General features: G+C 38.1%; 1 protein-coding gene across 1 annotated transcript in view; it reads left to right on the top strand.

Moving 5' to 3' along the window:
- Nucleotides 1-13,991, top strand: part of NELL2 (neural EGFL like 2) — a 134,566-nt gene that overhangs the window by 84,514 nt on the left and 36,061 nt on the right. The window contains exons 14-15 of the mRNA XM_036400325.2: nt 11,112-11,234; nt 13,710-13,805. Coding sequence (XP_036256218.1) covers nt 11,112-11,234; nt 13,710-13,805 — 219 coding nt within the window. The remainder of the gene's footprint in view (nt 1-11,111; nt 11,235-13,709; nt 13,806-13,991) is intronic.

Below are 13,991 nucleotides of genomic sequence, written 5' to 3'. Positions count from 1 at the left end.
TGCTTAAAGTAAACATACTGGATTTATCTACTTCACTGACTCACCCAGTGTCTGCGTGCCTATGTGTAGTCCCAAAGAACGGTTTATGTTTTTAGTTTTGCATGTTAACTTCTGGTTCACACTGAAATCTGCTGATGATTCTGCAGCCAGGTTGTGGTTGGTCATGCATGATTGCATAGTGTGCAGGTTAAATTCTCACTTCCTCTGCCCTTCTGATTTTGTCTAAAACTAGTTTCAGTTCCTGTATTTGCTCTGTCAGTGTTTGCCAGCCCGTGTAAATGGATAAAGTCAACAGAGTCTTTGGCAAGGCCTCTTCACAGCACTCAAAAAGAGCGGCTCAACAAGAAGGCACAAACACTGAGATAATATGTTGGCCATCCTTAGGGTTGTGATCTGCTAATGCCCCAAGGAAGACCAGTGAAATCATCATCAGTAACTTGAAAAAATCACATTGATACAAAGGGGAGCATTGCTGTCTGTGTTGTGCTGCTGTACAATATAATCCTAAGGGGTTTGGTTGAAGTTTCCCTTTTAGTGAAATTGCATTTTGTGAGGTAATGTTTCTGAAAGTACTGTGTCTATTAAAGATACTTGATATTTTCCTGGTATTATCAATACACAAAACTCACAAAACTGTTCTGTCTTGTTTTTTTTTAAGAAAACACTGGTGGGTTTGTGGCATCTTCAAGATTGATCTAGAAAACTGAAAATCAAAATTATTTCAGGAACGGTATTCCATTTACCTTCTTGAAACCATGCCCTTTACTCTTCATGTAGTCAGTTGTGCAAAAATTGACATACCCCCATCTCATCAAATAACAAAAAAACCTTTGAATATATCAATGTTTGTATCAAGGACCAAGAGCTCTCTCAACAAGCTTAGCAATAAAATAGGAAGCTGCTCCAACTAAATGGTTCACAGGAGTTTTTGTGGGAGTATTTTTTCATCCTGACAAGCTTCCAAATAATCTCAAAAAGACAGTATTTGCTTATTTCTGTTGTTATATGCTGCAGTCTTTTCACATCCTCCAAAATATTTTATTTGGAGAAATGGTGCAAGGAATTGTATCTATTTCATATTTTCAAAGTAAAAGTTGTTCCAGAGAAAACACATGCCATAAGCTAGCTTGATTAGCCTGTAACTCCCACTGCTCAAAATAAAAAGTCACTGCTGTCTTCTGTAGCTGTTCTTTAAAATTGTCACAAGAAAGCATTTAGAATTAAATATCTAAATGTTTTATCCTTTTGTTTTTTTCAATTCAGGTTTTGCTTTAGGAATAAACATTTAAAAAAAAATCAATGTCCTTATTTATTTAGATTTTATTTCTTCATTATACTCACTTGTTTGAGTGTGTCTCCTTTCCAACTTACTTTGAATGGGGCACAGAATTTAATCATGCATAGTTATTTTCTAATGCAAAATAATATTAGAGTGGTATACTGCTTAATCACGCAATAAAAGATGAATTTATACTATCCCAAATATCTGTCTTGACAGATATTTGAACTAATTTGTAAATACTTTGTAAGTTAATGTCCAAGTCACATGGAAATGGAGATTTGGACTGGACTGACAAAGATAAGTAGCTCTGAGTCTCACAGACCAATCACCAGGAAAAATATATTGTCAGCAAGAGTAATTACAGCAGGTAATTGTGTCATTTATCCTGTTACAGACGCGTAAATGTGATGAGTTTGGAACACACCAGCTGTCACACTGTGTTAACTTTGATGTTTAGGATTTGGAAACCTGTAGTAGAGTCTTTTAATGACAGTGCATTTAAAGAAACAAAACTAAAGGTTTCACACTGCTCAAAGCAGGGATAAATGGCAGTGTTACTCAAGATAAGATTGATTTCTAGAAAGGTGAGCACTCATCAAGAGTATCTGTTCTAATTTGTTCAAGTGTTTTTGAAATTTTGGAGTGTGCAAATATTTGGAAAGAAAAGTTTGTTACCTTGTTCCTAACCCTTCAGAAGGTGAAATTGGGTGCACTTTAATTCTGTCTGCATCATTTTAATGCCTGAGAAGTAAATAAAGTTGGTGGTGGTGGTAGTCTGAACAGATATTACAGTCTGCTTTGAATACCCCGTGTTTACCTTAATTCACCTTCCATAGGATGGGCTTCATCTTAGATTTAAGTACTCCAGAGTTGTTCACAGCATCTCTGCTTAAATTGTAACTTTTCCAAAGGGCAGACTCTTGAAGGAAGTAGGGTTACAGAGGTGAAGTCATTCTGGGATGATAGTAATAGTAGCAAAATGGAATATCTGGTCAAAGTTTACTTTTGTCTTAACTTGATCGATTCTAAATTAATATTTTGACTTCTTGAGACCTGAAAAATACTGTAGATTTCATATCTGTGGTTTTGCATGTTAGAACAATTCATGGTGTCCTTAAAAAAGGCAGCAAATTTGATGGCAGAATTTTTCAGATATATGCAGTTTGCTAAGATGTGCTTATGCAAGTATTTATTTATCAATATAAAATACACGTAAGTATCTTATAGGTATTCCAACCTTAATGATTTTATGATGCATGTAAGTACAGAACTAATTATTTGTAAGCTTGATAGACAATAGCAATTGAACTGTGGCAACAAAAACATGTGGTCTGGAAAATCTACCCATGAAACAAGCTAGCCAGTGTCAAGTTTCATACCATTACAGTGGTGGGGGAAGGAAGGTGAGAGCACATTTCATTGCATCTCCTTTACAGTGCCGTGCAGCTTTTTGTTAGAATCAGTTCAGGCAGCTCTGCAGGTTATCTTCTGGCATCAAGGGCTCTATCTGAACTGCAGCAGGCAGGAGCACTTCATGGCTCTCAAGGCCGGGTGTGTGAGTTAGCTCCTCCCTGATCCTGCGCAGTGCTGAGCACTGGCTGTGCCATTCTCCCCAGGTGCTTTTGTGGCCAGGGGAGGCAGCTGGCATGCACTGTTCATGAAGGATACATCTGCTGTGCTGTTTTGGTGTGCCTCTGTAAACCACCAGGGAGGATGTATGCTAGGGAAAATTGGCTGTATCACTGGAGATGGCATCAAGGCTGACCGAAGGGAAAAGCAGCAATATTGCCTTACCTTACCATCACTGAAGTATAACTTTGTCCCTGTTTTTGAGTAGAGAACTCTCTTTAACATCAGGTGAGCAACACTGAAAGAAGGCCTTCTCTCCCTTGGGAGCTCAAGCATCTTGTCTTATCAAAAATAGTGCTGTTCTTTATAGACAGTGAGTGATCTGAGTGTCTGTGTCACAGCACTGCCAGGGAAATGAGAGGAACTACTTAATGGATTAAGAATTCTCTGTTGCATGAGAAGAAAGAAAAAAAGCCCATTTGTTTCCCAACATTTATGGTTAGGTAAGTTTCTCCAGGTTCCTGCAGACAAGAGCAGGATCAAAGCAGCAGCAGCATTTCATCCACCACTGTGGTGCCTTGCCAGACAAGTGCTGACTTAGGTTATAATGCTGTGATGTTATAACTGATTTTCCAGGAGCCCCTGAAATGTGTTGACAAACCCTGGCCACAGTGCTATTCCAAAAAGAATAGAAGCAGCACCAGCTGTTTCTAGAGAGTTTTGAGAACATTACTGTTCTCTGGCAGTTTTGATTGCTGAGACATCTTCCTTCTATCACTTTTGCATATCCACCTTCTGTTAACTTTGTGCTGAGAAAGTGTTCAGAGGTGTTTTTATTGAGCCTTCTGGTCATGTGAGTAATCTCAAAGTTGGTACTAATGAAATATGAGAACAGGCAGCAAGTTGCCAGCCTCAACAGCAGTCAGGTTACTTTACAGCTTTTATTTGTGTAGCAGAAATATGTGTGGGAGGGAGGCCAAATATCCAGCGGGTATCTATTGCTAGTGGCAGACTTGTAATAACATGGAGCCTTTTAGTAAGGAAGCTGTAAATAAAAGGGTTGGAATTAGAAGAATTAAAATATACATTTTTCAGTTGGCTGAGGAAATAGTACTTGCAGCTCTAGTCTGACTGTTCTACTAGCAATAAAGTAGGGAGCACCACTGGAGATGCAGAATTTACTGTCACCACTTTTGACCACATAATAGAAGATATTGAAAGCATCAGTTTATCATAAGTGTCTGGGAGTTTTTGTATACAAAGAAGTTGGAATTAAGTAAGATTTACCTGGGAATAAATAGTGCATCTGGCTAGATTAAAAAAAAAAAAATTAATCTGTGAAGGAAGTCTGGAAAGTGTACTCAATGAAATACCTTTTAAAAGCTGGAAACCTCATTTTAAAATGTCACTGGTGAAAGATACTAAGAGATCAGTTTGAATTAAGGCAAAAAGAAGTGGGTGACAAGGTCCATGTCAAGATCTAGACTGAAATCTCTTAAAGTAGGATTTCAGAATAATTTTGCATTTACGCTACAATCCTGCCATTGTAATCAGTAGGAATTACAGACATTCCTTTAAGGGAAACAGTTGGGTCTCTGCTAAATGCTTTAGAAAATCCTTCTCTTAAACTTTTCTATTGAAGAGGGAATATAGAAAATGGCAGACTTGAAAGAAAGTGGAGTTTAATTAAAGCTTTTTTAACTTCAGCTGTCAGGCAAAATATTCTTTAATATATTTACTCTGCCTAACTGGTTGAAAAGTATAAAAATTACAGGATGTTACATGGAGTAACACTGATTAATATTGCAATAGAAGCCTTCATGAGAGGAGTGTATTTTGTAAAAATGTGTATTTTTCCATGAAATTGGAAATTACAAAACACGTTTTGAAGAAGATGAATCTTAGGTGGGTTTAACAAAGTTGAAGGCATTAAATGAAGAGCTGTAGAGGAAGATGGAGGGAATAAGGGTAGGCCTGCCACAAAATATGTATTTTATCCATCAACTTGTCTTTTTTGTCTCAAAACATGAGTTTTATGGCTTTTCCCCTTCTGATTATCTCCCTGATCCTGCTGTGGGTGGGAGCAAGAAGCTGCTCTACAGAAATTGTCATTTATGACTGCACTGAAGAAAGAATTAGAAAATGAGGACCAAGAATAGCATGGATATATGGGAATATATGAAGACAAAAATATATGTATGGGGATATATGAAGAGAAAAATCAGTCAAGCAACAGGATTAATAGGGAACAAACTCTTGTAGACCTGGCTTTTGGTGTCCCCAGCTTTGAACTGAAGCTGCTGGTGGTCATTAATGACTCAAGCATTAACTAAGGGTAAACTGTGTGATTATAACTCTATGTGTAATTAAAACACAGGTTTTATTTTGCATTTAAATTAAGAAATGTCTATAGAAAAAAATGAATTGGGAAATATAAATCAAAAATTTTAACATAAATATATGGAAAATATAAAATCATTGACTCTTTTAGGTTGGAAAAGTCCTTTAAGATCATGAAGTCCAACCCATCACTGCCAAGTCCACCACCGAACTATGTCCCAAAGTGCCACATGTAAATGTCTTTTAAATGCCTCCAGGGATGGTTACTCAAACCCTTCACTGGGCAGCCTGTTCCAGTGCTTGACAGCCCTTACAGTGAAGAATGTATTTCTAGTATCCAATCTAAACCGCCAAGCACAATTTGACGTCAGTTCTCTTGTCCTGTTGCCTGCTGCTTTGGAGATGAGACTGAGCCCTCACCTGTGTACAACCTCCTGTCAGCTGGTTGTGGAGAAGATCCTCCTTGGCCTCCTTTTTTTCAGGCTAAACAATCCCAGTTCCCTGAGACACTCCTCATAAGACTTGTTCTCTGGTCCCTTTACCAGTTTCAGTGCCCTTCTTTGGACACTTTACAGCAAATAGATCAATAAATTTACAGCATTTGCTCTTTAAAAATAGTGTACATATACTGCGATTTAAATTAACTCTGCCAATTAGAGTTTAAATGAGTTAATATGAAGTCTTAAAAGAGATTAACCATCTGTCATTTCTCAAATGATCTTAATGGAATAAGTCTTCCATATTACATATATAATTGCTACTAATTTTTGTCTTGTACATGAACTATAGGTGGGAGAAAAACCCCTTGTAATTAAGATAAACTCTAAGTGCGCATTTAAGTGTGTTGGCTATTGATAATGCAAGTAAATCTCATCTGTTGTCACTGCCACACCAGATAGCCAGCTGGTCACCATGGTTCTGTAGTTCTATACCAAATCAATGCAAAGGAGACAGAAGGCCGAAGTAATTGTAATTTTTGAATGCAGAGAGATCAAAAGGGAAAAATACCTAATTCATTCTTATTATTTAAATTATTTTAATTTAATCTGGGTTCACAAGTTCTTCGCGGAGCAGTGAATATCTGTTGCATCATGTTTCAAGATTACAGTTGCAGGGATGTATTCTATTTAAATTTTTGGGAACTTTTATGCATTTCTGCACCTTAAAAATTATCTCAGCCCATATTTTCCAGTGTTGTTAATGGATGATTCATGAAAACTGCCAGCATATTTTCCATCCCTAAGTAAGGGATTCAACTCAGTTGTCATTCCTATTTGCTATTGGATTGGATTATGATTATTTTTTTTCTTAGACCTTTTCAGAATCTGGATACACAAGGCATATATTGGGAAGACTCACAGTGTGCATGTAGGAAATTTTATACAGACATTTATTTTTAATCATAAAATATGCAGTAGGAAGGATAGGGGCTGATGTTGCATAGTGTGAACGAGGAGGCAGGTGCCACACCTTGTGGACAACATATTAAATTTTACTAAGTTCAGCAAGAATCTCTGCACAGATAACAAATTCGGAAAGACAGGTCCCCAGCTGTCACTGCATTGAGATGCATCACAGCATCTAGTAGGTCTGGATCAGTTTATTCCACCAGTCTCACTTTGTAGGGGGCAATACTTCACCCTAGATACCCTGCTGAAGTAAAGTTTTTCTCAAACAAGCAATGTGGGATATTCTTAAATAGTATTTCAGAATAAGTCAAATTAAAATAAAATTCTTAACCTTTACTATATTCTTCACATATATCCTGTATATGTATATATATACATATATATGTGTATGTATAGATATACACGTATATACATGCATGTATATATGTATACACATACATGTATATATATATGTATATATGTTTTTGTGTGTATAATGTATTTGCATACACAAATATGCAAAAGTAAATCAATTGCATCATCACATAATTTTTGCCTTGTTGTCTGCATCCTAAGAATTATTTAATGAGACATACATAAGCACTTACTTTTACTGTTATTCTTACCATGAGGCAATAGCAAATTTTGAATTAAAATTTTTTCTCTATCTAGAAAGATCTCATTCCAGAGGTAGTTTAGTCAATATAAATAGAGTATTTAAGACTTCATTTGATTCCCAGAACAGTGCTGTTATGAAATTCAACAGTGTTGAGCTTAAGTCCTGGACAGTGCAAAATGGATTTCAGATATACTAGGTAATAAAGCTTTAGGATTCGTTGAAACCAGTGCATTTGGTCTTTGTTTATGCAAGTTCAGGTTGGGAAATCATTAAAATTTCATTAAAATTTCATTGAAATTTCTCTGCAAAAATAATTTTCATTTCTTTGCCTCTCTAATTGTCTCCAGCCTGTCCCTATCTTCATTATAGTGTGCAGTGAAATAAGTATGGAACATTCATTTAATGTGACATGATTTCTAAAGAGTTTTGAAATAAATGGCCTCGAGAAATAAAATTTTAGCATTTCTAAATCAGGCAAATAATGTTTCAAGACTGGTTTTTGAAATTAAAAACCAGATTGTAGCATCTGTTTTAATGATTCTTTTATAAATTGCTTTTTTGCTTCTTTATAATGCATGGTCCTATCTGCTTCTGCAGTTTCTGATTTGGTATTTAAGGTTGCTCAACTCAGGAACTGCAATTTTCTCCTTTTTCTTTTAAGGTGACTTTCCAAGTGTTTGATTAAAAAAAGAAACCAAAGTGATAAGCATGAACTAAGGAAGAATTATGAACAGAGCACCACCCTTTTTGTTAAGAATAAGTATTTCTGTTTTAATAAAGCTGAACAATCTGTCTTGTTATCACTAGCGATAAACCTGTTTCTGGTGGGCTCTAAATTGGTGTGGATAGTGTGCCAAGTGCTGAAAGAGAAGATGTAGTGACATGGTTTCTGTACAGGATTTCTTCAGGTGTAGTTTAGCCATGTAAGCAGTCCATAAAAGAGCCACTCCTGAAGTTTAAGCTGTCTGCTCTGTTAGGTGTCACTGTAGAAAGCAGTATGAAGAAACACTGTCTTTAGATGATTTTGTGTTATTGAAGCTAAGATCAGATGATACAGAGAAACAAATTTAGATGGATTGTAAAACCTACTGATCCTCCTTTTTTTGCCAATTTTTTTGTATTCCAATCATGTTAAAATCTCCTTTAATTGGATCACAGATTTTCTCCTCTCTGAAACATTTTCCACCTAAAAATGACATGTAAACTTCAATCCAGGAATCATTTATTAAAACATGAATTTTTTATGAGTCAGTAATATGTGATTTCAATAAAAATAGATCTGAAGTTTGAGCAGGTAACCACAGAAGAAGTGATGGCTGTTTCAATACAGTTTGTGCAGAAGCATACTCCATGAACTTTCTTGCATGAGGATAAGAAACCCCAAAGCTTACGTAGAGTAGGATACCAGGGATATTACCTTTGCATCCAAGTCCTGCTATTTAGCCCATGGAAAGTTAATTTTATTGATCTTGTATGCTTTAAGAAAAAAAAAATTCCATCTTCAAAGACTCAGTAGTTTTTCTTACCCCAAAAAGCAAGTGTTAGGAAGGCACACTCAAATGTGGCAGTCATCTCTTTATATGAAGGACACTCACCTGTGCAAATGATCTTCAAGGCTCTGCTCCTGCAAACCTTGGTGGGCTTCCAGAGCTGTTCCAGCCACACACATAGAGCCCTTCCTCCTGCTGTGGCAGTCTGCAATCACCTGCTGCTCTCTAATATACTCTTTTCTCTCGTTAAGAGCTGCTGTACATGCCAGGGGTGCTTCTGCATTCCTAAGGCATAAGATGGATGGCTATGCTTGCTCTTTGAGCATGATACTTAATTTGTCAAATGTAGTTATTTAAGCTGAGTTTACCAGTGTGATGTATTCCTTCTCCTGAGATACCAAGATAATGTCTTTGCAGGGTATTTTGGCCTGCTGAATAAGTTTCACATATTCTCATAATAATTTACTTCTTGTGTGTTATTTAAAAAATACAAAATAATTAATATTTAAATAAAACCCCATATTTAAATAATATCATAATATTAACATAAAATAAGAAAGCCAGGGTACTGTTACAATATAGATTATACTTTTAAACCAAATTTGCATGACCATTATTTTTGTATTATGGAGTGGTTTCACATAAATTCTGTTTCAGCCAGCATAAGTGATTTCACTATGTTAGGAGGTCAGAGTCAAATATTGTTAAGTGGATTTTAGAGGGGCTGGATCATTTAGTGAACAATAACAATTTTGGTTATTCGTGCTGAGAGCAAAGTAAGTAAATCTCATGCTGTAGGGCAGAGGCCTGCAGCCTGTGCTCTGCTGTACCCAGGGAGGGTTGAAGAGAGCATGATTGGTGGTACAACAGACACAACTCCTTGTTTAGAAGAGGGATATTAGGTTAATGTTATTAAAAACCAAACAAATAAACACTTAACAACAGCAAACCCACAAAAATAAAACTAAACTTGTGTAGCATTTAAAATTTATTAGTTATATTAAGGTGAATGTTTCCTCCTTTTAAATAACAGATCCGTGCCATTACTAGAGGAAAATTTGCCTCTACTGATGGATTGGATATGTGTCATTCTGCCAGTTTTATACTCCTACAGTTTTATGGCCACTATTGAAATAGCACGTTGAAAATTTCCATAGTGATTTGCAAATGTTAAGAAATTAATTTTCTTGACAACTCAGTGGGATATGTGCAGTCGTTATTTATAAAGAGGAGGATTCAGAGCAGTCTTCCCCCTCAAAATGGGGGAAGAAAGAGCATCTGATTCCACATTAGGCTAAAAAGGCAGAACTGGTCTAAGCTGCACTAATAAAATTCACTAAAACCTGGCCAGAATGATAGCTATGAAAACTTCACATGCAGGTTAGCCCATGTGTGCTGATTGAAATTAGATGTCTTTATGTTCCCCAAACAGCTGGTTTTCCTGAAATTTAAATTTCAGGGCTCTGAAATTATATGTGGATAGATGAATACTGTTGATTTAACAAAAAATGCAAGGAGTATTTCCAGAAGATCAAAGCATTTTATTTTGACGCCTACAGACTAAGATACTGCATTTTGAAAATAATAGAGCTTTTCATGTATCATTTTGAAATGACGCATTAGGGCATCTTATTTTAAGATTCCATTTACCATTTCTTAAAAATCACAAGCTAAAACATTAAAAAGTTCTGTACCCTAAATACTTAAGCAATGCTCTTTTTTTCCAGATTAAGTAGTGCACTACAAGCCAACACAAAATCACATTCTCCAGACTGTTAATTTATTCCCAAAAGGGATATTTCCTAGCATGTCCTAGTCACCAGACTGAGGAGTCTCATCCATCACACTCCGGTGCTAAGACATACCATGCTAGAAGCCCCTTGAAAAGCAGGCAGACCTCTGTTTCCAGGTTATTTATTTCATCTAAATAAAGTGCTTTGTATGGGCTGAGGGGAAGGAAAACATGGGCTGCACTTTGAAGACCTGCCTTCTGCTAACCACGGCGTTTGCAGATTGGAGCGTGCGTCTCACACCGTTAGTCAGCTTTCTGAAGGAAACCCAAAGAATCCCACATAAGATCAACCTGCATGAATAAATTACACAGTAGAAGTAGCATATGGTTTTTCAGTATGCTAGCCAGCTCTTCGGCAAATGTTTAAGAGAATACTGTAGCCCACATAGAAAGTGTAATGATGGTGGCTCCCTGTTAATGAAGGTGGAACTGCAGTGCAGTTACTACATACTAGTATGGGATAAAAATAGATACCCTGCCTGTCCCATCGTTACACGTTCACATAGGATACATTGCCTATTTACACAGTAAATACTACTGTGTTTCTCTTTTTTAATCTGGAAACCTATACAAATCTCCTATTTTGTTGTGGTTTTTAAAAATTCAGGACCATTCTTGCTTCCCTTTTCAGAGCATGACGAATGTGTAACAAACCAGCACAACTGTGATGAGAATGCGCTCTGCTTTAACACCGTGGGTGGGCACAACTGCGTCTGCAAGCCAGGGTACACGGGAAATGGCACCATCTGCAAAGGTAAGCTGCTGGAAACCTGAAAGAGATGCTCTGTCATTGTTGATGCAGTTCTGGTAGTTTGCCTTGAACAAGAGAGACAAAATGCCAAGCTAGGCACTTGGGTCCTTCACCTATATGATCTTCACAGGCTTATATACACTGACTTTGCATTGGCAGTCTGCAGTAATTTGAAGATGATGCATACAGAGATAGTAGGCTCTAAAATTTGAAGTAGTTATGTTTCATTTTTTGTGTCAGCAGTTTCTATATATGGTACAGCATTCAAGGAAGCCTGCAGTTACCAAAAAACTTAGTCTGTGAAAACATTGTCAGATTTACATTGTCCGTGGTCAGTGACTTGCTGTTTTACTTGGATGAACTAAAAATTGTTTGGTATGTCTTGTTATCCTAAGTGAGAAAAGCAGTAGACATGGGCATACAAAACTTCCACTACAAGTGAGGCAGTGTTTTCTAATGTGTATTCTAACATTCTGATTCACTGCTAAATATTAGGACTTAAATTTCTAGTCTTAAAAAGATGCTTTCCCAGAGGTACAAGACTGCTTTTATTCCTGTTGCATTTCACATCAGAAGAAATTATACTTGGTAGCTGGGCCCAAATCCTTGGAATTTCTCAAGCTCTGACCACAGGATATAGAGAGTGCTTGAAAATAAAAGTATTGTAGCTGTAGGGGAATAAGCTCAGATGTGAGAAGTGGGACAGATGCAGCAATATCACAGCCAGTGTTCCTTGAGGTTGGGCCTTGGTGCTCTTGATCTCATAGAATCTAAAAGTCCAGAGCTAACATTGGTAATGTCACATAGATGCCTTCTGCTGCTGTCTATTGGCAAATCTAAGCAACCCAGAATTTCTTTAATTGCTAAGTCTGATTAAGGTCTTTTGCTAAGTCTGATTAAGGTCTTACCACTAGTTATTCCATCACCTGATTAACAGTACAATTTTTCTATATTACCAAAGACAAGCTCTTTGTAAAACATCGCACCCTGGTTCACTTCCAGTCAAACACATGGGTAGAGGGACATGTGTCAGCAAATATGTCCTTTTGTGCTGGACTCTCTGGGGAGTAAGAAGAAAGTCTTACCCTGATGAGGTTTAAACCCAAAGCAACTTCTTTCAGAAGAACGCAGCTCATTCCTGCCCTGTGCTTGGTAGTAGTCCCAAATTATTCTGCTGGAGGGGAGTCAGCTACTAAAAGATTCTTTGGATCAAAGAGAAGGTGCATAACCCTGTAGCACTGTGTTCAGCTCTTCTGAGTAAGGGCTCTGACTGCAGATCTGACAATTCAGAGGGCACCTGGCCCCACTGTGAAAGAAAAGTATATACCTGCCCTCCCTCCTCAATATTGAGAAGACAGTATGCAGGAGAAGGCTCTAAGACTGTGTATTGAAATCTGAGACATGTACTTCTCTGCAGCCCTGGCTCGGATGCCAGTGTCCGTCCAAGAGACCTGGATATGCCTCTCGCCCCCATGTCTTTGGCAGCTTTCCATGCACTGTGCTGCCAGCTGCAGTCCTGTGCACGATGCACCTCTGGATCGGGAAGCTTACGTGTCTCAGTGGCAATGCTCCCTCACCACAGGGCTGGTGTCTCAAAACTGAGAGCTGGATAGCAGCAGATAACAGTTTTCCCTCAGCCATAAGAGCTCATCAGTGCTGCAGTTACACAGAGCAGCTGCAAACCAAAGCCTGGCACCTCTGGCTGGTTACCTCTGGCAGGGCTAGACCAGTGCCCCGAAGCAGCTCTTTGTGTTGGCTATAACTTCCAGATGCCTAGTTTCACCTACAGTTTCTTCTGGCCAGAGCATTTCCAATTCCATATTGCAGATGCTATCAGAACAACTAACAGCTACTATGTTTTCAAGCAGAGTTGTTTGCATTTCTGGGTCTACAGAAGTGGCTCTTGAAAGCACACACTCCTGGAGAATGCTACACCAAAAATACGTAAGCGCAGCATGCCAAAGAACAAACCCAGGGATTGACTTTAAGCTGTAAATGCTAAAAGTTTCAAAGTTCTTCAGAATCCCTTGAAACAAAATTAGTATTTTTATTGTTTCTATTAAATTACTTAATAAAGGACTGAGGTAGCCAGACAGTTTAATATTCAGTTGTGCCTGTTATGTTCAAGCCTTTTTTTGGGCAGCAGAACAGACCAGCACTGCCCTAGGAAAGAGTCTGTTCCAAGGGAAGATGTTGTCTTTCACTGCTTCCCAGTGCATGTGAAGGAGCACATATGGGAGCTGTTGTCTTCAGATGATTTACTCTAATCTCCTTCTGTAGCTTGTCAGCCCATCTGGCCAGTGAGGCAGGGGGGCCATAAACCATCTCTTTGTGACCTCTATCCTTGGGAGGAGGCAGTGTCTGCACTCTGTGCCGCACGGGCGGCGTTCTGTGCCAGCCTGCTGGCAGACTGTGCCCACCTGCAGGGCTGCTGAGTGGGATTCTCTTACCCTTACACTGTGCTTTTGCATCTTGCAGCATTTTGCAAAGATGGGTGCAGAAACGGAGGAGCCTGCATTGCTTCCAATGTGTGTGCCTGCCCACAAGGCTTCACTGGGCCCAGCTGTGAAACTGGTAAGATTATAACTTAATTTACAATGAAGATAATCCAAGGAGGATGTTTCAAGTAATCCAAGAATAAAGGAGAATTTAAGGTTCTGCCCTAAAAGAGGAAGCTGCCACTAAAACGTTACTCACTTTTCTTATATGCTTCCCAAGAGAATATATTACAGCAATTCTAATTAGAAGCACATGGACTGC

Source organism: Molothrus ater, chromosome 5 (assembly GCF_012460135.2).
Source record: "Molothrus ater isolate BHLD 08-10-18 breed brown headed cowbird chromosome 5, BPBGC_Mater_1.1, whole genome shotgun sequence".
Taxonomy (NCBI): domain Eukaryota; kingdom Metazoa; phylum Chordata; class Aves; order Passeriformes; family Icteridae; genus Molothrus; species Molothrus ater.
The sequence above is the reverse complement of the archived record's forward strand: the minus strand, read 5'-3'. Positions and strand labels throughout refer to the sequence as shown.